Below are 26,687 nucleotides of genomic sequence, written 5' to 3' on the forward strand. Positions count from 1 at the left end.
TGGCACAACTGTTAACTGGGGGTAAGTTGCTGAGGTGTGTGGAGCAAGTGAGTAAGCTGGGTAGAGGATTTGCAGGGTTAGTAATGTGGGGGTGTTTGGGATAGACAGATATGAATGAGTGCAGATGTTTCACACGTTAGGGAAGTGTGAATATTGACAGACTGGTGCGATAGTAGAGAGAGAGTGTGTAGCAGCAGATTGGGCTTAACCCTGATGGAGCAGAAAAGGTCATTGCTGGACAAAGCTCATTTATGGGTGTCCTCCAGACCTAAAACACTGCACTGACCTGGGTGACAACTTTGGATCATTCTGGCAGGGTCTGCTGAAGTGAGCTTCTCTGCTGGTCCTGGGGGATGGAGATATTCCCCCTCTGCATCGTCTCGTCCAGAACCAAATTCCTTTTCTCAGCTGTATCTGTGGCAGATGTACAGGGCAGCTGAAGATTGCGCTTGACCAGGTATGCAATAGCTTTTTAAATATGGCACTGCCACCAGGGATAGCAGAGTCTCCCAGGATGTTCTAGTAGTGGCAGACACTTCAGGATACAGTAAGTGGGTGAATCAGGCTAGCATCTGATAAAAGAGGTGTTAATGGGTTATGTGACATAGTTAATGAGGTGAGTTTGGGTTGATATGAGGAAATTTGCTCAGCCCCATGTTTAAAAAAAATCCTTCTGAAACTCAACAAAATTGACACTCTTGCTAAAATATAGTGAGATTCAGCTGAATATCTTTTATTGGTAAAGTGCTAGTATAGAGTGGAGTTTGAAATTTAGAATATGCTCATTGAGTGTATTTTCCAGGTACTGTGTTACTGAGTCATTCCTGCCAGGGGATGAGAATATTTCCCAATGCAAAATTGGTTGGTGCTGCTTAGATAGGAATGGAGGTGCTTCATTGGTGATCTTCCTGAGGGACAGAAGGGAACATGAATCCAGTTACTCACTTCTAATACAGAGAGAGAGGGACGCACACATGCAGACACGCACACTAAATATGGCTGAGATTTCCCTGATTCTAATCAATGGTAGGGAGGGCAAATAATCAGATGGATGTGACAGAGAGACACGTCAGTAATTACGTTCCTGAAGGGAATATCCATGATTGTTGTTTCTGATCCACCACCAATTAAGGCCCTCAAATCGCAGTTAACTGCCCTCCTATGAAGCCAGCAGCCTACGTCTTTCACAAGGCTGTGCAAGGCCCAGTGGCTGCTGGGCTGTAGTTGGCTAGCAGCTCCAGGAGAGGCATGACTTCTCAACCATGGCATCTGCTTGAGAAGACTCCAGGATAGCACTTGAATGTCTCTTTTACACTTGAACTAATGGGTTTTTTTGCTGGTGCGTGTGGGTTGTATCTCTTCCCCTTGCAGATACCCCACGCTTGTTCTCATTCAGATGAAGTAAAGGGGATTCTTGGCCTGTGGGTGCAGAGTCTGTATGATGGCTATTCTGTAGTGGCTCCACAGCTGAATGGTCTCCTCATTATATTCAGGCTCTCACTTGATGCTAAAATTAATTTGGTCAAATTTCTGGAGGATTTGTGGGACAGTAGTAGCTTTTAGAAAATGGGTGAGGAAGGAAATTTGCAAAAGACAAAACAATTTGCAATACATTTAGTGTGTGTTTATTGAGATGGATGTTCATGAGAATTCGTAGTTATGAAAGTCTTTCACACCCTTTCACACCATTGTCTAGAGAGCAGAATTAGCTTGTATTTACTTCACATTGTGTATGGAATGAGCTGCTAGAGGAAGTGGTGGGGCTGGTACAATTATATCATTTTTAAAAGGCACCTAGATCGGTACATGAATAGGAAGCGTTTAGAGGGATATGGGCCAAGTGCTGGCCAATGATACTCGATTAGTATATCTGGTCTGCATGGATAAGTTGGACTGAAGGGCCTGTTTCCATGCTATACATCTCTATGACTCTATAACTGCCTAAGTTGTTCACAAAATCATAGAATCTCTGCTGTGTGCAATAGGCCATTCAGCCCATCAGGCCCACACCATTCCTCTGAAGAGTATCCTTCCCAGACCCCCACACTATCCCTGTAATTCTGCATAATTCACCCAGCCTACACATTGTTGGACTGTGGGGGAGACTGGAGCACCTGGAAGAAAACAAATTGCAAACATGGCTTATGCACTCTGCTGACTGAGTCAGCTACAGCTGTCTTCATAACTTGTACTTTTTCACATTCAGTTGTATTCTTTTCTCAAAACAATAAGGGACAACTCCTAAGAATCAATATTTCCAGAGCAGAAATTTCTTTTGTTGGACTCAATTATTTGTAATTAATTCAACAAGTTTATTTCCATGATAACTGGGATTAGGAGACTTTATTATAGAGCTTTACTTAAGCAAAATTAAGATATAAAAATACCATGTTGAGTGAGTGAGTGACAGAAATGTTGTCAATTTGAGTTTTCCTTGAATAGTATTTTTATAGTCATTAGTGATCCACTAATGATAAGGTATTTTGAATAGATTGTTTTTTTTCTTTTCTGCAATAAAACGAGGAGGGAGAAAAAGTCAAGATTCTATTTTCTACCCTTTCTGCTGCTTAATGGCTGATACAGTTGCAACATTTAAGAGGCGTTTGGATGGGTATATGAATAGGAACGGTTTGGAGGGATATGGGCCGGGTGCTGGCAGGTGAGACTAGATCTGGTCAGCATGGACAGGTTGGGCCAAAGGGTCTGTTTCCATGCTGTACATCTCTATGACTCTATAACCCTTCCAGGATTTAAATCCACAATAGGTCAGGCAGCTGGGAATTTCTGGGGCATCTCCCCAGGCTTCATACTTGGGTTTGGTCATGGAGCAATGGAATGGGTGTTCCCACTTCATCTTCCATTTGACACCAGATAACATCCGGGGCAAAGGTCTACCTTGGAACCCCTGAGATCTGGACGCTTCTTAAATCTTTAAGCTGTGGGGTGGAATGGAGAATATCAACAGTCTAACCTCCTGGGATTTTGTCCCTGGAAGCAAATCAGAAGATCTTGCTGACACCAACCAGGAATATAGCAGTGTTCCGATTTGTGTCTTATGTGTTTTGATGGGCTTCCATTGTCATTTTGCTTAAAGAAGAATTAGCTGGTTGGAGATAAATGGCAAACAAAAAAAAAATCACTAGTTAGTTTGTAGGGCCCTATTAGTAGCTATACTTGTACTACTGTACTACTTGCTATTGATGTTCCATTTTGATACTTGGAAATGGCTGTGACAGCCCCAGACCTGTGAGGGGGTGTAAGGGAAGAGATATGAGATAGTTGGAATTGGAGGATTAAAGTACAGGTGTGAGGAAGCTGTTTACTTTAGAGTGTTAAAGTGAAAACTTTGGTCCTTTTTAGTCTCAGAAATTATTTGGCGATAAGGAAAGGATAGACTTTTGGAGCACGTATTTTGCAACAGTGTTCATGATAGAGCCTCAGAACATTTCAACTATAGTTAACGTCTTCCCAAGATATAGGCAATGCTCCATTACGATGGAGCATTGAAAGTTTAACTCCTTTTATTCAGGAAGAGAAGTAGAAAGAAAGCAGGAAACTACAAGCTGGTTCACTTAACATCTGTCTTAAGGAAGGTATCTTTAAAGATCGTATAGCTGGCACTTAGAAAAATTCAAGGTAATCAAGCAGTTTCATCATGGTTTTGTGAAAATGAAATCCTGCTTAGCAAATTTATTGGAGTTCTTTGTGGAAGCAAAGTGTGCTTTGGATAATGAGGAAGCAATTTAGTGTTCTGTATTTGGATTTCCAAAAGGCATTTGATGAGGTGCCAAATAAAGAAGTTATTACAGAAAACAAAAAAAGGGGGTCGGGGTTAACATTGACTTGGATACAAGACTGGCTGGACACCAGGAAATAATGATCATTCATAAGTGAATACATTTTTAGTTAAGGTATAACAAGTGGTGTGCCATAGAGATGAGTGCTGGAGCTTCAGCCTTTTACAAAATTGGATGAAAGGACAGAAGGAATGGTTGCTAAATTTGTTGATGACACACAAATGATTAGGAAAGAAAGTTTTGAAGAGAAGCTGCAAAGGAATGTAGATAGATTGGACAAAGCCCAGATACATTTCACAGTATAATGTGTGAAAATGTGAAATTGTCCATTTTGGCAGGAAAATTAAGAAAAAAGGTTCCTTATTTAAACAGTGAGAGATTGCAGAGCTCTGAACTACTTGTGTACTAGTACATGAATCACAAAAGGTTAGTATGCAGGTATATCAAGGAATTAGAAAAACAAATAGAATCTTATCAAGTTCTTCTCAAAATCCTTCAGTTTCACCTGGAGACCTCACCTGGACTAATGTGTACAGTATTTGACTCGTAATTTAAGGAATGATATAAATGTATCAGAAGCAGGTCAGAGATGTATGACCATACTACCATATTAACATCTGAAATGGGTGGATCTTTTCTGAGGAAAGGTTAGACACACTATGCTTGTATCCATTTGAGTTTAAAAAGTATGATACAACATGATGGTTACACATAAGACCTAGTGGAGTTTTTGACAGGGTGGATGTGGAGAGGACGTCCCCTTTTTTTTGAGGGAGAATCTAGAACTTTAGGGCCATTGTTTAAAACTAAGGAGCCTCCCATTTAATATAGATGAGGAGAAATATTTTCTCTCACAGATTAACATGGACAGAAAAATTAGTGTACAAAAATTAGACAAGGCGTAAGACCTAGCAAAAATATCTTCAAATATTTAAAAACAAAGTGTTAGTCTTAAAGAAAATGAATCTGGGGATTGGAATGGAGGTAAAGAGAAGGCAGACAAGTTGAATAGATACTTTGCATTGGTCTTCACTAGAATGGATACGTTACATCCCAGAAATACCTGTAGGTCAGGAATTGAAAGGGAAAGAGAAACGCAAAATTTAGTAATTATCAGAGAAGTAATACAATGAGTTGACCATTCCCCAATTCCTGATGAATTTCACCCTCTGAGTAATCAGTGAGATAGTCGATCCAATTAATTTTCCAAAACTCATTAGATTCAGGCAAGATTGCTATAGACTGGAAAATAGTTATTCAAGGTAATTGGGCAGAGACAGTGTAGTTTAATCAAAGGGAATTTGTTTAATTAAATTACTGGAGATCTCTGAAAAGTAAACTATAGATAAAGGGGAACCAGTGGATGTATCATATTTAGATTTCCAGAAGCTATTTGATAATGTGCCACATTAAAACTCATTGCAGAAAATATTGCTCATGGTGAAGAGGATAACATATTGGTTTGGATAAGAGATTAGCTGGCTAACAGGAAGTACACAGGATGAATAAATGGGCCTCTTTCAGGCTGGCAGGATGTCATGAGTGGTGTGTTTCAGGGTGTCAGTGCTGGACTTCAATTTACATAAAAGTGATTTGTATGGAGGATCTAAAGGTATGGTAGCTAAATTTACTGATAACATGAAGATAGGTAGGAAAGTAAGTTGTAAAGATGAGATATAAGGAGCCTACAAAGGGATGTAGATAGGCAAATATCTGATAAATGGAGTACATGATGAGAATGTGTGAAATAAATTTTTGCAGAAAGAGAAAGAATCATTATGGTTACAGAGTTCTGAGATACAGAGATCTGGGTGTCCTCGTGCATGAATCACAGAAGGTTAGTATGTGGCACAACAAGTAATCAGGAAAGGTAATGGAATATTATGGTTTATTGTGGGAGGAATTGAAAGCAAGGGCAGGTTATTCTTCAGTTATACAGGGCATTGCTGAGACCGTATCTGGAATACTGAGTACAGTATTGGTCACTATACTTTGGGAAGGCTGGCAAAGAAGGTTTACTAGACTCGCGTTTGGAATAAAAGGAAAGGCTAGATGGACTGCACCTGTGTTCCCTGGAGCTTAGAGAGTCAGAGGTGACTTAATTGAGACATGACGATCCCAAGAGGACTTGAGTGGCTAGATGTTGAAAGGATGTTTCCTTTTGTAGAAGAATCTAGAACTAGGAGTCACAGTTCAAAAACAAGAGGTTGCCCATTAAAACAGAGATGAGGAAACATTGAGGGTTGAGAGTCTTTGGAATTCCTGTCCTCAAAAGGCAGTGGATTTAGAATTTTTAAATATTTTTAGGCAGAGATAGATAAATCCTTGATAAGCAAGGGACTGAAAGGTGATTGTGGGGAGGTGAGAATCAGGAATAATCCTATTTAACCATCATCTTATTGAATGACAGAGCAGTCTTCAGGAGCTGAGTGATCTACTGCTGCCTCTGTGTCAGAGCCCTTTGTGCAAATTCCACACAGATAGGCATTGAACCTTCTCCCCATGTCTGCATGAGTTTCTGCCAGGTGCTCCAGTTTCCTCCCACAGTCCAAAGATGTTAAGGTTAGGTGGATTGGGCACGCTAAGTTGCCCCATAGCGTCCAGGAATGGGAAGGCTAGGTGTGTTAACTATGGTAAAATGCAAAGTTACAGGGTGCTTTATGGAGGGTCAGTACAGACCTGATGGGCTGAATAGCCTCCATCTACACTGCAGGGATTCTGTAATCCTCCTTTCTTATGTTCATTTGGTAGAAAGTTGAGGTAAAATGGAATGAGGAACTTAAATCAATCACTATTGTGAGACAAAAAAGATACTATGTACATCCAAAGAATGGAAGCTGCCATGTCTATGGGATCTGTTGACCTGCGTTCTAGGGCCATAAAGGAAGTGGTTGTAGCAATAGTGAAAGCATTGGTTAAAATTTTCCAAAATCCTCTAAATTCTGGAATGATCCCAACAGAGTGAAAACCCACAAATTATGCCGCTATCCAAGAACGGAGGAAGACAAAAAGTAAGAAATGATAGGCCAGTTATCCCAACATCTGTCATTGGGAAAATCACCACAAAGTTGTCCAAGAATTGAAGGAGGCCATTTGAAGGTCTATTATGACTCTTCATTTGAAGAGCTGGTGCGATTTACTTAATGCCATTCATCTGCTTTCTCCCAATTTGGTATTCCTTGCAGAGAACAAGTTTGTAAATACTTCAGTTGAACCCAACTTCACCTCAAAATCGATGCATTTCCGGCCTTAATTACTCACTATGTGAAAGAAAACCTTCCTGTTGATTTTACTTAGTTTACTAATTAAATTAATTTGTGCCCCCTTATTCCCAATCTTTCTTGAACAAGACCACAGTTTCCATATACATTTCTTTTTTTTCCAATCAAATTTCCTCTTAGCCTTCTCTTTGATAGAGTACGAAATCCTTCCTTCAATTGATTGGCACTACTAGAATTCCACCTCCTTGGAACCATTCTCATAAACTTTTCCTGTACCCTCCCCAAATGCAATCACATCCTTATGTGATACCAAGAACAGGACTCCGTACTCCAGCTGAGGCTGGACTAGTGTTCTATACACGTTCAACATAACCTCCTGGCTTTTGTAGTCTAAAGCCCATATTAAAGCCTGGGATGCTGGAAACTAGGAGTGTCGTAGCAGGATATGAACAAAATGGTGTTGCAATCGTGGAGAGCCAATGTGATTTTATGAAAGGGAAATCACGAGGTGACAAGTTTACTAGAGCTCTTCAATAATGTGACCAGGTTAGGTAAAAGAGAACCAAAAGCTGTTAAGGATTTGGATTTCCAAGAAGGCATTTAATATGGTACCGCATAGAAGGTTACTACATCAGATGTTGAGAGGTGACATTTAGCATGGAAACAGAGTTGCGGAAAAATGGGATGTTTTCCGGTTGAGCTGTCTCTAACTAATAGGGTGCCAGTGCCTTATCTAATTACAACCTATTAATGACTTGAATAAAGAGACCTGGTGTATTTACCCAGAGTTCAGAAGGACAAAAAAACGTATGGAGAGGCATATACAAAGTTTGTATGAATGGATGAAATTTTGACAGAGGGACCATTATGTGCATGTCCACTGGTCCCTATAGGTATCAGGACCGGTAGATAGTGGTTAAAAAGCAATGGGTTATTTGCTTTTATTAGTCAAAGCATAGAGTCCAAGAGCTAGATGGTGGTAAGGCTACACCTAAAGAATTGCAAGTTCTGGAATCTGTGTTATGTGAGGGATTTGGTTTGTATTGGAGAAGGCGAAGAGAAATTTCCCAGGATGTTGACTAGGCTGGAGAGTTATGGTTATGAAGAGAGACTGGATTAGCTGGGGTTGTTTTCCTAGGAGCAGAAGAGACTGAGGAGGGAGGGACATAATTGAAATGTACAAAATCGTACAGTGCTGGAAAATAGAATTTGAATAGTTGGGAGCTTGTTTTTGATGCAGACTTGGTAGACCAAAGGGCCTTTTTCCTGTGCTGTAGATCTTGTTTGACTGTATAGAGTATATGTGGGGAAAATTAGGTTTCCCACTTTATTGGAAAGAATAGAAAAGGAAAACATTACTTAATTGGAGAGCGAGTGCATAATGCTGCAGTAGAGTAGGATCTGGGTGTTCAGAATGCAGATATAGCAAGTAGATACAGTGTTGGCATTCCATGCAAGGTGAGTGCACAGGTCATTCACCAGCTCAGGACATTGGTGAGACCAGCATAGGTTTGACCTCCATACTAGAGGAGGTATTGAGAGCCATTCAAAAAGTGTTCAATAGATTAACTCCTGTGATGGAGGCATGTAAAACGATTGGTTGAATAGGTTGGACTTGTACTCATTGGAGTTTAGAGGATTGAGATGTGGTCTTACTGAAATATTTAAAATTCTGTGGTACATGATGAGAGGATAATTCTCTTTTTGTCTGGAAGTCTGGGACTGGAGGGCACAGCTTATTAAGAAGGGATCTCCTATCAAGATGTAGATTAGGAAGAATTTCTTTGCTCAAAGGATTAATCATCTTTTGGAATTCTGTACTTCGTGGAGAGGTACAAGGCTAAAGTGGATTTTTAGTTATCAATCAGAGTTGAAAATTATGCCTACAAGCAAGAAAGTGGAGTTAAAGCCATAATCATATCAGCTGTGATCTTATTAAATAATGGAGTGATTGAAGGGGCCAAATTACATACTTCTCCTATTTCTTATGTTGTCCGCTTGGGCTCAAATGTATATTTGCATCTTCATAGGCATGGCATACCTGAGTTATTTTCTATTCTCTCATGGGATGTGGGTGTCACTGTCTGGGCAGCATTTATTGCCTGTCTCTAGAGAAAGTGTTGATGAGTTGTTGCCTTGAGCCAATGCCATTCATGGGCTATAAGTATACCCCCAATGCCTCAGGGAGGGAATTCTAGGAAGGTTAGTCTGATGATATCTAGAGCTATGTTAATCCCTGCAGCAATGTTTCCCAAACTATTTTTCCCCATTATGCCCCCAGTTTTGAGGCTTAAGAATTGTCATGACTCCTTGGTGAGAGTTGGGGGGATCAGAGGGTGCAGTGATAACTCTCAGTACTCCATGGCATTATTTCTGCCTCTTCGGAGTACACAACCTCAATTCTAGCTTGCAGTCCCACTTGGGATCCACTTTGGGAAGCTGTGGCCTATAGAGAAAAAAACAGACTGTGCTAAGCCACATTAAATGACATATGTAGCATGGTCTGATTTAAATGTAAGCCAATGGATTCTACACACCTTTCATCTTAGCTTTCTATATTTGTTATTTGGGGTGGCACGGTGGATCAATGGTTAGCACTGCTGCCTCATAGTGCCAGGGACCTGGGTTCAACTCCACCCTCAGGTAATTGTCTGTGTACAGTTTGCATGGCCATTTTAGGAGGGTTGGCCAAGCTAAATTGCCCATTGATGTGAAGGCTAGGTAGATTAGCCATGGGAACTGCAGGTTTACAGGGGTAAGGTAGGGGGGATGGGTCTGGTTGGGATGCTCTTCAGATGGTCGCTGTGGACTTGATAGGCCAAATGGCCTGCTTTCACACTGTAGAGATTCTCTGCTGATACTTGGAGAATCCATTAAATTATTAGTTTAATGTTAATAAATATTTTTTGTTTGCTTTCTTTGTATAGAAGGATGGTACAGAAATAGAACCAAGATCATTTCAGCATTTAAACGGTATCTGAAAAGCTGAAGTAAAGGTTTTTGTATCTGAATTCTTCTCTTTTATACTGTAATTGAGAACTTTTGTAGGTTATATTTTCTTTTGCCTTTCCTTTTTGTAAGGGGTACAGGAAGAGAACAAGCAATTTGAGTTCCAATCTCTCAGTATTCTCCAATAATTGGGGTTGATGTATCTTTCAGTTTATCTCACACTGAATAGTCAGCTTGCTCCCTCTTGAGGCTTTACCCTGAAATATTTGCCCAGAGTTTCATCTGAGCAGTTCCTTCCCAAACCTGCCATTTACTAGCAAAGCTATGGGCTGGGAGTGGAAGAAGATGCCTGACAATATTTTTATTCACTAAAAATACAGCATTTGTGATCGGAGAAGGATATACATGTTGGACTTTGTTAAGGAAGAGACACAAGAATAGTGATTTCTGAACCCAGAAGATCTGGATATTTGTTGAATCTCAAAGTTCTGAATTATATGGATCTGTGTTCAGGACTGGTTGTCTCAAGATTTAACTTGGTAAAAACAATGACTGCAGATGCTAGAAACCAGATTCTGGATTAGTGGTGCTGGAAGAGCACAGCACTTCAGGCAGCATCCGAGGAGCAGTAAAATCAAGGTTTCGGGCAAAAGCCCTTCATCAGCCCTGATGAAGGGCTTTTGCCCGAAACGTCGATTTTACTGCTCCTCGGATGCTGCCTGAACTGCTGTGCTCTTCCAGCACCACTAATCCAAAGTCTCAAGATTTAAGTTAGCTGCAAAGGAATATAACTACAGTCAACACTAGATTATCAAGAAGTAAAGATTCTTGCTTGCCAAGTAAGATTTGACACTAGCTTGTTGCCTTATCAAAGAAGAGAACAAAAATGTATTCTTCAGTTGAAAAGTAGGTGTATAGAAAAAGATAGTACAAAGCTTCACTACTTAAGCTGTAAGTGCAGTATGTGGAAAGAGTACAGCACTAAACCATGTCTAGACCAAGTAAGATGCTAGTTTAATCCTTGACCTAATAAAAGCGACTTTCTGGAGTAGGAAGGCATAACACTTGGTATTGATGACCTCCAATAAAGGAGTGGAAAATTTGCTATTTTATTCCTATTAGTTATTCCACATTGGCCACTGCTCAGTGTATATACGTACGGATGACAGGAGAGAACATAATTGAGCCCCATTATAATGGGCCTCTAACTTGGCTAGTGTTCACAATCCTCTCTTTAGTTTTTGCATAAGAATTAGCTATTTGGATGAGGTTCGACCAAACAATGGAAAATACAGTCAGTTCTGCTATAGCACGGTAGTTCTGTTCTCATGTAATCCCGTGGTATAAGAAATCACACAATAACAGCACCATTTAAACTAATGGGGCATTCTAACCAATACTTTAGAAGCAATGTCCCCAACTCGTCAGTTATGGTATAGCAAATTCATGTAAAATAAATGTGCATTAAAACAGAGCGATCTGTATGAGCGAGAGCAAAAAGCAGAGGGAAATGTGAAGCTAGGAAAAATGGATTAACATCAATATTCAATGGTCAAACCTCCAAAAAGCATGAGAATGCCAAGAGGTGGATCTGAGCTAATTTTTTTTTAAAGGCACAGTATTCTGCAAGTACTTAAATAGTTTTTTTGTTGCTCTACTTGTTTTGCAGTTTGGTTTACTGCTTTTTCTTTGCCACCACGCTGCAATAGTGATCCAGTGACACCTGAGGTCAAGTGGAGTGTCAAACATGAGCTGTAATTGTGCTGGATGTTGCATTGTAACAAAAACTGGGTCAACTGTTTCAGTTTGATTTCCTTACTCATTGATGTTATGTTCTTTAGGTGTTGAGATTAAACAGACAGTGTCATTTCCCATCATTCAACCTTGTAATTCCTTACTACTACAAACTGCAGCCATTTGGATTCTGCTTTGACCCCCCATGAACTTCTTTCTTTGATCGCTGTGCAATGAAATGATTGCTCATGGGCAATGTAATTTATGTCATTTAGCTGTGCAGTAAATATTACTGTTCCTTGCCATTTACTCTATGTATTGTAATGTTTGTATTACTAATGAGCTGCTTGATATATCTGCTGAGGTGTCCCAAATGTTTATGGAACAAAGTATGGCCTATGTAAATGCAAACTATTGGAGGGGTTGTTTTTCTGGGAATGGGAATATTTTGCAAACTTAATTGCATAGCTAAATGAGCCCAGTTTTCCCATCTGGCAAGAATGTTCTCCATGCATAGTAATGTCTGCAATTGTGCTATGGAACTTGAATAAACAAATGTGTGGTGAGATTGCTCGTACTAAGATGGCCCTGGAGTTTTATAAGGGTTGGTGGCAGGGTAATTAGAAACACACTTTTCCTCCTCTATATCTTTAACTATTGGAACACCATTGATCTCTTTGAAATATTCTCTGCCGTTCCTTCCAGTCTGTCATCTTATTAGCAGTAGGTACGCATGTACTTTTTCTTGGTTTCCAAGGAAACCAGAACTTATCTGGAAGCATAACTATGATATGAACATCATTATGTTTCTTATTGCTGGGTCACTGTATTGGTTTAAATGAATATTTGTTATTTTAGCAAAAACAATTTGTCGCTACAGTAACATTGGGCACTGCGGCTGAAATATAAATAGAGTAAAAATATTTGGCTTTCAAATGGCTTCATCATTTTAAGAGAAAAGAAATGTGTTATGTTTTTTCTTGACATGGAAGATGCTTTTGGTTCTAAACTAAGTTATGTGAAGTAATCTATGGTCTAGCCTTTAAAGAATGTTATGTTGTGCATGATAAGAGGTTATGCTTCTAATCTAGAGTGTGATCTCTATTGGAATCAATTGTCTCTTAGATTACCATTTTTAGCTCATTACTTTCTATCTTTGGTCTTCATAAGATTTTTGTTGTTGCAAAACAGAATGTTTGTCTGAAGTAAGTGTATTTTAACCTGGATAGTTATGTTCTCAGCAGCAAGGCTCTCAAGAACAGAAAGTTAATGGAATCTAATGTGTGTAACAGAATTAGTGCAAGTTTATATAAATATCATTATAGTCTGAAATATATAAAGCAATAGAGCTTCCACTAATTCTGAAAATATGTTTAATTTCCAATTGGAAATCTTAAAAAATGAAATGAAATTGTGTAGCCTGCTCAAATTTAGAAATAAGTACAAGTAAAATCTGTGTGAAAACCTATTCATAACAATACTTACCTGGAAGCTATCAATAGTTTTAATTTATCTCAGAAAATTTAATTATCAGCTTCAAAAATAAGTTATTTTAAATCGAAGTCTGTGTTTCAAATGATTTCAACTGCTTTGTTTGTAAAACATTCAACCAGGTGCTGCAATACAATATGTAATCATGCATACCTACTGTTTTTTTAATTCCTACTAACTGTTTTAACAGATTACTACTCAAATGAACTAACATAAATAGGTTGACTTTGCTAAAACTATGAAGAGAAGGAATATAGGGTTAAAAATCTCTCACTGACTTGTTAAACGTCCACATCCAACACTCTGCAGCATAATTTAAGATCTATACACTTTGTGAAAAATAGTTGTTTTCCTTTTCAAAAGCAAATAAGCATATTTAGAAGTAGGAAATTACCAGCAGTCGAAGGGTTAAGCTGTGAAGGCAATGAAGGTAGTGGTGAATTCAGTGCTTAAGTACATCTGTATTTTAGAGTCACCTCGGGCAGTATATATTGCATTAAGCAATGGAACTTATTATAAGGAAAGCTTTTGTTCATAGTTTCTAGTAAAGAAGTGAAAACGTGAGTACAAAGAACGCATGGTCTCAATGACCACAGCCACTTATAGCACTGGATTTAGTTTGTGTTGAAAGGCCCTCACTCAAAATTTTAATTAAATTTGAATATTCATTAGTTATGGAGTACAGAAATTTGTTTTGTTTAGCCATTTCTGCCAGTGTGGTATAAAACAAAACATTTTATTTTCATTTAATTATTTTGCAGAATTCTACTTTGACAATTGAAGAATTTCATTCCAAGCTTCAAGAAGCTACGAATTTCCCTCTCCGACCTTTTGTTATACCATTTCTAAAGGTATTTGAAGTATTTCCCACTTTATAATTGTAACCTTTTGAATTTATTGTTTTTGCTGTCCAATTTTACAGAGACTTGCGGGTTAAACTGTTCTACGAATGAAACATTACAATACTTCATCAAGTTAGTGTCCCACAGCACTTATAGCATTGAAGCACCCTTTAAAACAAGGAGAAGGATTTGATTTGTAAAACTGAAAGTAGTGTCTAATAAAGGAAAATGTTGGAGGTATCCAGTTTATTCCAACAGTCCAAAATATGTACCAAAATCTGTAGCTTAAATCCTGACACTGTTTCTGAAACTGTGCAATAATTTCATTCAACTGTCTGAATATTACCAAGGATTCCTGTACTATTCTCACCTTATCCTTTAAAATACTACTGGAATTGGAATGTTTCCCTTACTTTTGCCTGGAATTATAACCTCAGGAGATGGATGTGCATAGTTGTTGTCATTAAAACTCAAAAGTATCAGCTGGAGAGCATCTACAGCTAACCACAAGACTAAGCAGGCACTTAACAATAAATCATTGTCAAATTGTAAATAATAAAGTAAACTACTACTTTTCAAATGTCTTCAATCATCAAGTCTGACTTTGTGGAAGTATGATTTCATATGTGCATAGTTTCTTAGTAAACTGGCACTTCTTTCTAAGAACTGGCACATGGACCAAATGGACCAATTGGGATTTACTTGTGCTGCAGTCAAACATTTTAAAACCTGAACATCTTTTTGAAAGCTTAAGGGTATTTTAAATTTTTTAAAATGAAAAACCCATAATTGTTGCGTGTTTTTGGCCAAGCAACTTATAAGTACTGTGTTTGAATTGCATCATGCAAATGCCATTTCCTCTGTGAATATTACTGACTTTTTTCATCGTGGAAACAGCTCCCTTTAGGGTCAGGTTGGCGGTGAAAAAAGCCAAGAAAGCATACAAGGACACTTCCAGAATCTTCCCTCACTGCTGTACGCCATATGGTTACCATATCATTTCATGGGGATCACTGGAATCAAAGATGCAACTTTTTTTCTAATTTTAGTGCCTTTCCTCAAAGGAGACATTAATGACAAAAACCATATGGTTGTGGGAACGCGGACCTTAATAACTGCATTCAATCCCAGCTGTAACAATATGCATTAAAGTCTTGTTTTCATTAGGCTAATGTAAGCCACAGACTTTCGATTCTATTTCATGTTATGGAGAATCATTTACAGGAAAGATATTAGACACCATTATAATTACTTTCTCTCGTTCTCAGATTCAACCCTCCCCCACTGCTTTCTGTTGTCACTTTTTTTTAAGTTTGGTGTAGCATTTAAATGCAATTAACCCTTTTTTAGGTACTGAAATTCTGTGGTGATTTCATTTTTCAAAAAATCAGCTGCAAAAATCATTTTAACTGTGAACTTAAATTAGTGTGTCCGATAAACGTATCCGATTCACAGAATTCATTCAAGGCAGATGTTGACGTTTTGATTTAACAAGATTGATTGAATGTATACAGTATTTTCTTCTAAGTAACGTTTAGAATACCAATGCATGCATTTGTGTAAAGGCTGCAAAATTTCTGTTTATAAGTTAGAGTAAAGGTTTAGATGTACAGTATGGGAATCCATTCTTTATTTCCTGTGGAGCACCTGCAGATTTCATATGTTCCTGAAACTAACCCAATTAATTGAAACCAGAGTGTGCACAGTCCTATTTGATCCAACATTGGTTTCAATCCCAAACTTCAGTAATACTGCCTGCATTTGCTCAATTGCACACAGCCATCCAACTCTTTTTCCATTACCACAAGATTTGAACGATACCCTCAATTAACTCCACTTCCCCAGTAATGATGCTTGCAATATGTTTTGTACTAGATCTTGTTTGTCCATCCTCATGAGAAACAAGAAATGTGTGAGTAAAAGTTTAGAGCAGAGGTACAGGTTAGGGTATGTGACCTCAGTAAGCGTTTGTTAAACGCATTCATTGAGTATAAGAGCCAAATTATTAAAGGCAGAAACCCAGCTTGGCAGGTATAATGTCATAGCCATAACCGAAAACTGGCTATTAGGCAGTTGGACCCAGAGCTGAAGTATACAAGAATTTTAAGGTAACCAGGTAAGATGTAGTACATAGCTGCAGGGGAGGAACATCCTTGGGTATTAAGGTTGAAATCACATTGACAGTTGGGTCAGATATCCTAGGACATTACCAGACAGTGGAGGTTTTATGGACCAAGTAATGAAATAGGAACCGATCAAAGACTTCGCGGAATTGTGTAAAGAGTCCCTGACAGCAATTGTGATCTGGCAGATCAGGATTTCTCAGATTTGGGATTCAATGAGTTTGTGAGCCAAAATTTTGGAATCACAAGATCTGAGACAGTAACGGCTATGGTGCAGTTCATATCAAATAATAATCAATGTGCTCCTTCTGTAACAGGCCCTCATGCTGTCAGTTCTCACTGGTACTTCAGGGCAATGTTCAAGCATCTAAATGGAGAAACTGTTTGAGGAGCATTGTGGTAGATTGTATAAATGTAGAGGTTGAACAAGCATATGGTAGACACAGTGGGGTCTTAAGTTTAAAATGGATTAGGATAAACAAGCCAGCATGTGTTAGAAAGGTAGTGGATATTTGAGTGTCCACTGCAGATTTCTGCAGCAGCATTTCCTGCAACAATGAGGACTTGCCATGTAACAGGTTAATGAATAGTTACTTAGCAACTTAACACAAATAGCAGTTATAACATTATTGAGAGCAATGCAGTGTTTGAAGGGGACAAACTTGAAACTGCTGCCAAGATTCTAGATTTGGGTATGGCTGACTTTGGAGCAAGATAGAGATTGTCCACGGAAAGCATGGGAGAAGGCCAATTAGTGATGTCACAAAAAATGTCAATATAATACAGAAGCAGTTTTTTTATATTCCAAAAGCAATAAAAACTCTATCTAGAAGAGGTGTCATGGATAACTAAAGAGCTAAAAGACAACATAAAATGAAAAGAAAAAGCAAAAAAAAAATCAAAAGAAAGCATCCGCTCCATGTGAATGGCAAATATAACAATAATAGCAAAAGGTTCAAAATGGAGTATAAAAGAATATGGTGGAAAGAATCTACTTTTTACAGTTATATTTGATAAGCATAATCAGGAGCATCATAGGTTCCTTAAAATGGTGATAACATCACTGAAAAAAGGAAACTGGGCATTTTGAATGGGTATTTTGCATCAGTGTTCACTGTGTACTGGAAGAGATCAGCATGCTGGGCATCAAAGGATATCAACATTGAATCAGCATCAGGGTCTCACTTAAATTAACAAAAGCCAAATAACAATAATTAAGGAAATAATGGACCAAAGAATGGCAAATCTCCGTCACCAGATGTTTTCCATCCCACGGCTTTTAAACGAAGTGGGTGAGAGCATTATAGATTCCTTAACTATAATTTTCCAAATTCTCTCTATTTGGGAATCAGACCTTTTTACATTGGAAAATTGCACAGCCTACTCCACAATTTAAGAAAGGTGCGAGGGGAATTGGAGAGTTATTGATCAATTAATGTTCTATTTGTTGTTGGAAAATTACTGGTCTATAATTATTAATATGGTGACTGAATATCTTGAAAACTTTCAGCAGGTTAGGGAGAGCCAGTATCCATTTGTAAATGATAGGTCAATCCTATTGAATCTGTGTTTTTGGGAGAGGTGACTGAAGTAATGTTAGATGTTTAGCTGTGTAGAAGGCATAAGCTGAAGTCCCTCTTAAGAGAGTTTTGCTAATGTTGAATCTCATAGAATTGAAGGCAAATTATTTATCTAGATGAACAGCATGAGACAGAGGTGGGGATAATGCCTAAATGGTGTAATTAGCAAGAAACAACTAGTGCCCTTTCGCAGAAATCTGGATTAGAACTTCAGCGATTGACTTTATTTCTTAATGATCTAGATGATGGGATAACAAATCACACATAAAGATTGCCAGCATTGCAGATGGATATATAGGATTACAGGGAAACTGAGAGCATAAATAACTGGGAAAATTGTGGAAAATTTCAATATTGGAAAATTTCAATATAGGAAAATGTGAGATAACCCTTTTCGGATGTAAAAAGTTATAGAATGGACTACTGAATTGGTGAGAAGCTAGAAGCAATAGGTACACAAAATTGTTATGGTGAGGCCATTTGGCCGATTTGTATCTGCACTGGCTCTCTAAATAACTACTATGACTCGGTGCCATTCTTCTGCTTTTCTCTATAATGCTGGCTATTGCTTCTATTTAAACAATTATCAAATGCTGTCTTGCCTCAATTGAATCTGCCTCCATCATACTTTCAGACAGTGCATTCCTTTCCCAACTACTTGCTACATGCAAAAGTTTTGTTTTCTCATCTGACACTTTTTTTTTTGCTAATTATCTTCTATCTGTACCCTTTTTGTTCTTGATTGTTTTGTGAAATGGAACAGTTTCTCCCAATCTATTCCATCCAGCACATTATGATTTTTGAAAACTTCTTTCAAATCTCCTCTGAGCCTTCTTTTCTCCAAGGAAAATAATCCCAACTTCAATAATCTATCTTCATCACTGTTTTCCATCCCTGGAACCATTTGCAGCATTATCTGCTTTTTGTTGTATACTCTTCCACTATCAATAATCAATAGTTAATATCATTAGTGCTCTATTTAACCTGCCATCTTCAGTGACATTGCATACGTACAGAACTAAGATTCACTACTTTTCGTCATTGTTTTGTACTAGATTAGATTTTAGATTACTTACAGTGTGGAAACAGGCCCTTCGGCCCAACAAGTCCACACCACCCCGCCGAAGCGTAACCCATACCCCTACATCTACATTTACATTTACATTTACCCCTTACCTAACACTATGGGCAATTTAGCATGGCCAATTCACCTGGCCTGCACATCTTTGGATTGTGGGAGGAAACGGGCAGACACTGGGAGAACGTGCAAACTCCACACAGTCAGTCGCCTGAGGTGGGAATTGAACCCGGGTCTCAGGCGCTGTGAGGCAGCAGTGCTAACCACTGTGCCACCGTGCCGCCCACTATCTCTTCTGCTAAAATGTACACCTTACACTTCAAGTCAGAGAGATGTACAGCACGGAAACACACCCTTTGGTCCAACTCGTCCATGCTCACCAGATATCCCAACCCAATCTAGTCCCACCTGCCAGCACCCGGCCCATATCCCTCCAAACCCTTCCTATTCATATACCCATCCAAATGCCTTTTTAAATGTTGCAATTGTACCAGCCTCCACCACTTCCTCTGGCAGCTCAATCCATACACGTACCACCCTCTGCGTGAAAAAGTTGCCCCTTAGGTTTCTTTTATATCTTTCCCCTCTCCCCTCTCACCCTAAACCAATGCCCTCTAGTTCTGGACCCCCCCACCCCAGGGAAATGACTTTTTCTATTTATCCTATCATTGCCCCTCATGATTTTATAAACTTCTATTCTATTCATCTTCCACCTGTCTGAGCACTTCCCAATTTGTTAATGTCCTTTTGAAGTTCTACATTATTCTAATCACAGTTTACAATTCTCCCAAATTTTGTCATTCATAAACGTTTGAAATTGTCCCTTGTGTACCAAGGTCCAGCACTTGGCCCATAACCTTGTATGCCTTGGCATCATATGCGTATGTCTAAATATATCTTAAATGTTAAGAAGGTTTCTGCTTAGACTACTCTTACAGGCAGTTAGATCCTGATTCCCACCACAGTCTTGGTGAAAAGTTTATTTTCTTGCATTCCACCCCCCCCCCCCCCCACCAACCTTCTGACCTTAGCTTAAATCTATGCCTCCTAGACATTGGTACCCCTATCAAGGGGAAAGTTTTCTTCCTCTCTGCCATGCTACGTCCTTCATAATTTTATATATCTCAATCACTTACCCTCTCAATCTCCTCTGCTCAACGAAAATAGCCTCCATAAGTCCTCTCTGTCTTCATAATTGAAACTCTGCAGCTCAGCCATATCTAAACAAGACTCTTCTGCACCTTCCTTCTCTAGTGCTATTGCATAACTTCTGTAATGTGGTTTCCAAAACTTCACACAATACTCTAGCTGTCGTCGAATCGACATTTCATGCAGTTCCAACATTACCTCCCTGATCTTACCTCAGCTAGTATGCCTTCTTAACCACTTTATGCAACTGTCCTAAAAACTTTCAGGGCTGATCCTATTTAACCCACATTTTTCCACATCACTACTAATTGTATCGCTAATATTGTTTCTAGTGTCTTCCTCAAGACCTAAACACCTGACAAAAGTTGCAGCCTTTTATAGCCAGAAGTTTTTCCTGTCCTCCGTCTTGGTTTACCCAGAACTAGCTGTTTGGATACAAAACTGGCTTGAAGATAGAGGACAGAGGGTGATGGCGGAGGGTTGTTTTTCAGACTGGAGGCCTGTGACCTGTGATGTGCCACAAGGATTGGTGCAAGGTCCACTACTTTTCATCATTTTATATAAATGATTTGGATGCAAACATAGAAGGTATAGTTAGTAAGTTTACAGCTGACACCAAAATTGGAGGGGTAGTAGACAGCGAAGGAGGTTCCCTCTGATTACAACGGGATCTTAATCAGATGAGCCAATGAGCTGAGGAGTGGCAAATGGAGTAAAATTTAGATAATTGTGAAGTGTTGCATTTTGGGAAAACCAATCTTAGCAGGACTTGTACACTTAAGGTCCTAGGGAGTGTTGCTGAACAATGAGACCTTGGAGTGCAGGTTCACAGTTCCTTGAAAGTAGAGTCGCAGGTAGATGGGATATTGAAGAAGCCGTTGGTATGTTTTCCTTTATTGGTCAGGGCATTGAGTATAGAAGTTGGGAGGTCACAATGCAGCTGTACAGGACGTTGATTAGGCCACTTTTGGACTATTGCGTGCAATTATGGTCTTTCTGTTGGAAGGATGTTGTGAAACTTGAAAGGGTTCAGAAAAGACTTACAAGCATTTTACTAGGGTTGGAGGATTTGAGCTATAGGGAGAGGTTGAATAAGCTGGGGCTGTTTTCCTTGGAGCATCAGAGGCTGAGGGGTGACCTTTATAGAGGTTTATAAAATCATGAAGGGCATGAATAGAATAAATAGACAAGGTCTTTTCCCTGGGATGGGGGAGTCCAGAATTAGAGAGCTTAGGTTTAAGGTGAGAGGGGAAAGATATAAAAGAGACCTAAGGTGCAACTTTTTCACACAGAGGGTGGTGTGTGTATGGAAAGAGCTGCCAGAGGAAATGGTGAGGCCAGTACAATTGCAGCATTTAAAAGGCGTCTGGATGGGCGTATGAATAGGAAGCGTTTGGAGGGCTGTGGGCCGGGTACTGGCAAGTGGGACTAGATTAGTTTGGGTTATCTGGTTGGCATGGATGCGTTGGACTGAAGGGTCTGTTTCCGTGTTGTACATCTGTGACTCTAAGACTGAAGTTAAACTGACTGGGCTGTAATTGCTGGGCTTAGCCCCATGACCTTTTTGAACAAGGATGTTAGATTTACAATTCCCCAGTCCTCTCTCACCTCCTTGAAATCTAGATTGAGAGATTATCACCAGTTACTCTGCACCTTCCACTCAGTGCCTTTAGCTTCCTTGAATGCATCTTATAAACTTTAAGTATCTCCTTATCAATATTAAATATTTCTGGTGACGCTGAATTGCCTCCTTTGTCTCCATGGCCTGGATATATTAGTTGCTAGTCCTTTTTTCATAATCCCTGTTTGCTACTTTAATTTCATCTTCACCTTCCTTCTGAATCTTCTGTATTCCGCTTGGCTTTCCATTGTATTTTCTGCCTGGTATCTGTTGAAAGTACAGTTTTTCTTTTTTATCTTAGTCTCTCTCTCTCCCTCCCTCCCTCCCTCCCCCCTCTCTCTCTCTCTCTCTCTCTCTCTCTCTCTCTCTCTCTCTCTCCCCCCTTTTTTTTTCTCCAAGGAGCTCTGAATTTGTTTGCCCTACCTTTTCCCTTTCGGAATAAGCCCCAACTGTGCCCAGCTCATTGTTCAGCTGCAGCTCCCCCCATGCTTTGGTTCCAATCAATGCAGCCCAGTTCTGGTGCGGTCCATTGCAGTCAGCTTGCTCCCAGTTAATTCTTCTTGCTCTGGGCTGTCCTTTGTTCTTTTCCACTGCAATCCTAAACCTCATGAGATAATTTGGATACATATCATGCATTACCATGACCTTTACATAGCTCTGGGACTACAATACAAGGGATAGAACTAATGATTCAGCTGTATAAAACCCTTTCAACCACATCTGAAAAACTGTGGGCACTTCTGTGGCTAGGCCATTTGGGAAATATTCCACAGGTTACTTTACAATGATAGAGAGTAGAAAAGATCTTTATTTTGAGGGCAAGTGTGATAGGTGAACAGAAGTAACATTCTCAGTAACATTCACACCACACGAGTGCTCACAGAACCAGACCTGGGAAAGCTGAATTGGCCTCTGATCAAATGCATTGTAGATCAAGCAAAATAATACTTGGAGTTCAAGGATTCAATTATGAGAAGAGATTGCACCAAGTAGAGTTGTATGCCTTGGAATTTAGAAGGTAAAGGATTCATTTCATTCTTATAAGGAATTGAGGGGAGCGAACAGCGTTGGTAAGAAAGGAACTATTTTTATTGATTTGGAACCTCTAGCTGTAGGTGGGAAAAAATTAATAAAAGTGGAACCAGTTATCCTCAGAGTAAATTTGGGAAAAAAACTGCATGCAAAGAGTGGTAAAATTGAAACTCTGCCCCTTAAATACCAATGAATCCTACATCAATTATGAAATTTAGAATCCAGATTGATAGATTTTGTTAACCAACAATATTAAGCAATATGAGGCAAAGAAACGTACACTGATTGATGTCTTATACTTGACATGATCAAATTCAACAGCAAAGCAGGCTCAAAGGGCTAACTAGTTTAATTTAGTTCTATATTCCTCTGAATATATATAGCATCCTTTGTAACTTAGGACAACACAAAGTGGTTTTGATATCTCGTCACTGTTGCTGGTTAGGAAGTGCTGAAGTTGATTCAGCAAGGTGCCACAAAAAAAAATAAGATGATAGTCAGCAAATCTCTTCAGAGATGCTGGTTTAACATTTTTATAGGCTATTTTACATCTGTATAAAAAAGTCAAAAAGATCTTTATTTGAGGGCAAGGATGATAGGCAACATTCACACCACACAAGTGCTACCAGAGACCATCTTCAATGAAAAGGAATCTAACTATTGCCCCTTGATGTTCAACAGCATTGTAACTGTTGACTTCCCTACTACAAACTTTCTGGTGGTTACCATTGACCAGAAACTGAACTGAACTAGTCCTATAAATAATGTGGCTACAAAAATGGGTCAGACCAGGAATTTGGTGGTGAGTAACCCACCTCTTGTCTCCCCCAATGCCGGTCCATCTTTTAAAAGTCAGCAGTCTGATGGAAAGCTCTCAACTTGCTTGGATGATTGAAGTTCCAACAGTACTGAACAAGCTTTACACCATTCATGATAAAGCAGTCCACTTGATTAGCACTCTATCCACCTTTTATTCACTTCCTTCATCAGTGGCACACAGTGGCAACAGGGTGTACCATCGACTGTATGCACTTCAGTAACTCACTCAGTCTCTTTTGATGGTATCTTCCAAACCTGTGATCTCTGTCGTGTGGAAGGACAAGGTGAGCAGATACATGGATCACCATCCCCTGCAAGTGCCCCTCCAAGACATCAACCTTCCTAACTTGGAACTATGTAACCATTTCGTCTCTGTCACAAGGACAAACCCCTGGAGCTCCCTTCTTAATAGCACTGTTGGTGTTCCTACAACTCGAGCTCTGCAATAATTCATGAAGACTAATCACCAGCAGCTACTCCGAGGCAAGGAGGGGGGATAAACAAAAGCTTGCATAGCCAGCAATGTCCACATTCCATAATTTTAAAAATATCATGCAAGTTAAGAAATGGACAGCAGAGCTTTTGATGACCTTAGTTTTCAGAGGGGAGAATGCAAGAGGCCAGCAGGATGCATTGTGAAGGTGAGGTCTAGAAGTAACTGAGAGACAAAAGAATTTCAGCAGCCAATACTTATTGGAGTTCTGGCAATGCATAATTATGTTTGTCATTGACTTGGTACACATTTGTTTATAAAATATTTAAGAGATTTAATGCACAGACCATTCCTTTTATTAATTTGGAATGGCTTGGCCTTTCAGAAGTGTTACTAGTTGTCAAAGATTTATGAACATTGCAAATGTTTTTGGAACAGCAAGAATCTGTTTTTCTTGTTGAAAGATGTTATTGTGGCAAACTGATATCATTAATATTCATTTTAGAATTATGCAATTACTTCCCTATTGATCTTGTGGCACTCCTATAGCCTGAGCTTTTTTTCTTGTTTTCTGTTAGTTGGACGTTCTCTTCCTTTCTTTCTCCACATCTCCTGAAAATATTGTTGCTTGCTGGAGTATAATTGCCTAATGAGCATTCCCTAGACAGGGCATGATGGAAACTCTTGACCCTTGATCTTTGCAGACTATCTCAATTCCATACTTCCATCTGGGGTCTTACGTTGTAATGGTTTTCCTCACCCCCAAGCTAGTGGTACTCTGCAGTCCAAGGGCTCCAGTCAATCCAAAATTAGTCACTGTTTAGAAAAGCTCTTGTTCAGTCAACTTTATTTCATCTACAAGGAAGATCTACCTTCTCCCTCTTTGCGGTGTTTAATTATTACTTTAATTATCTAGCAGCTCTGTCTTCGTTGCATGTCCATTCCTTTCTGACTAGGATTAGGTCTGTATCTTCCTGATCATTCGATGAAGTTTCCTCTGCTCAGCAATTGATTTTGGAGTTGTTCTGGACTTGCCTTTCTCTATGCTGCACAATCATCTATGAAATCCGGTTCAGACAGTACCATCAAGGGTGAAAAGCTTAAGTCTCTCAAAGCTCTTTTCATAACTCAGCCTTTTGACACATAGAGGTTGGTCAAGTAACTCTTTACCTTCTGAAGCTCATGGCTCAGTGATCAGAATTGATGTAATCTAACTAGAGGACCACACTGTTTCCAAATAACTTCGGTTGATCTATAATTTACTGCTTTAGCTCAGTTTGACATTACAATGACTTTGCTCTGGTTTAATCTGATAAACATCTCATCCTTGAAAAACTGTATTTTAACTTCATCCTGGAAAATTTCATCCAAATCTGTGGAGAATGCATATTGCAAATTTTCCTTTGTCTTCAGTATTTTTCATTTGTCTGCATTCAAATTTGTTTGTGATTGTTCGACTGATTTCTTATCATTTACAACTTACTACAAATTTTGTTAAATGCTCTTTACAATTTTTAAGCCACCTCTGTTCCTTCTATTCTTACATATTATCCACGTGTTTGATCAATTTCTAGATCCAAGTCAATTATCTAAATTAAAACAGTGGTCCCATTGGTGCTCACCATTTAATTTATATCTCTCCACCCTGACCTGACTCCTCAAATAAATATCTAAAGATTGTGTTTCAAATCTGGGATAAATTTCTTATCTGTATCTATTCTCAAATTTTTACCCTGAAAGAGTGATGGTCTTTTGTATGGAAATTTTGTTAACCATCTTTTGGAATCTTAAATGTAATACGTGTCTTTCCACTGTCTCTTCACTGAGTGACTTCGGTTCTTGTAGTGATGTGTTTGTGCAGTGGTGTTAAATGGAGAATTGCAAGGTATTAACCCTTCAGTGAAGAAGAAATTGTGATAAGTGTCCAAGTCAGAATTGTACCAGGCTTGAATTGTTTAATTATTTTTAGCATTAGTATACTCACTCTACTTGACAGCAGAGTTCATGAGGCTGCTTAGTGTTGCTGAAGTAAGTTAGTGAGTTATTGTTCTTGTGTAAAGAGTATATATGACATCCACAGTGTGTCTTGAATGTGGAGAGGCAGACATTGAGCTCCATGGGCTAGGATGCTAATTAAGAGCTAACTCTATCCCAAATGATATTGAAGTTTTTAAATATTGTTGTGACAGCTCATAGCAAGCAAAGGTATTACATCTAATACTTGAAATTTCATCATAATCCTGAATTGAGTCTTTGAGGTGCAGAAGATGACCTACCAGTAAACATCCAACCTCTATTATCCCTTTTTAGAGAAGCTATTGCTTTGATTGGTCAATCCAATTAAGTCAGTGATGAGCCAAGAGGATGTTTATGGTGGGCAGGAGCAAATTACTGCAGTTGCTGGAATCTGTACTGAAAACAACAAATGCTGGAGATCACAGCAGGTCACATAACATCTGTGGAGCGATAGCCAGCTAATGTTTCGAGTGTTCATTTCAGCTCTGAAGAAGAAATCTAGTGTGGAGGGGCCAGACTTTATGCTTTAGTGAGAAAGGGAGGTGGCTGGAGTGCTGGGGGAGAAAGCATATGGACAGTTCAGCTGAAGTGATCTGAATGTGAGAATGGCAGAACAATGGTGCGTCTAATTGCCGGACTGGGAAAAACAGGTGATCCCACTGGGGTAGAGAGAGGGGAGAGATAATGACAGAGAATGTAACAAGCAAGGCTAAAAGAAGGAATGGGTTCACAATTTGAAAGTGTTGAACTCCATATTGAGTCTGGAAAGTTGTAAATTGCCAAGTTTGAAGATGAGGTGGTG

General features: G+C 39.1%; 1 protein-coding gene across 7 annotated transcripts in view; it reads left to right on the forward strand.

Moving 5' to 3' along the window:
* The window catches only part of runx1t1 (RUNX1 partner transcriptional co-repressor 1), a 105,787-nt gene that overhangs the window by 38,301 nt on the left and 40,799 nt on the right, over positions 1-26,687 (forward strand). For all 7 annotated transcript variants that reach the window (XM_072570256.1, XM_072570258.1, XM_072570251.1 and 4 more), the window contains exon 4: positions 13,954-14,043. In XM_072570256.1, the coding sequence (XP_072426357.1) occupies positions 13,954-14,043 (90 nt within the window). The remainder of the gene's footprint in view (positions 1-13,953; positions 14,044-26,687) is intronic.

This window comes from Chiloscyllium punctatum, chromosome 5 (genome assembly GCF_047496795.1).
Source record: "Chiloscyllium punctatum isolate Juve2018m chromosome 5, sChiPun1.3, whole genome shotgun sequence".
Taxonomy (NCBI): Eukaryota; Metazoa; Chordata; class Chondrichthyes; order Orectolobiformes; family Hemiscylliidae; genus Chiloscyllium; species Chiloscyllium punctatum.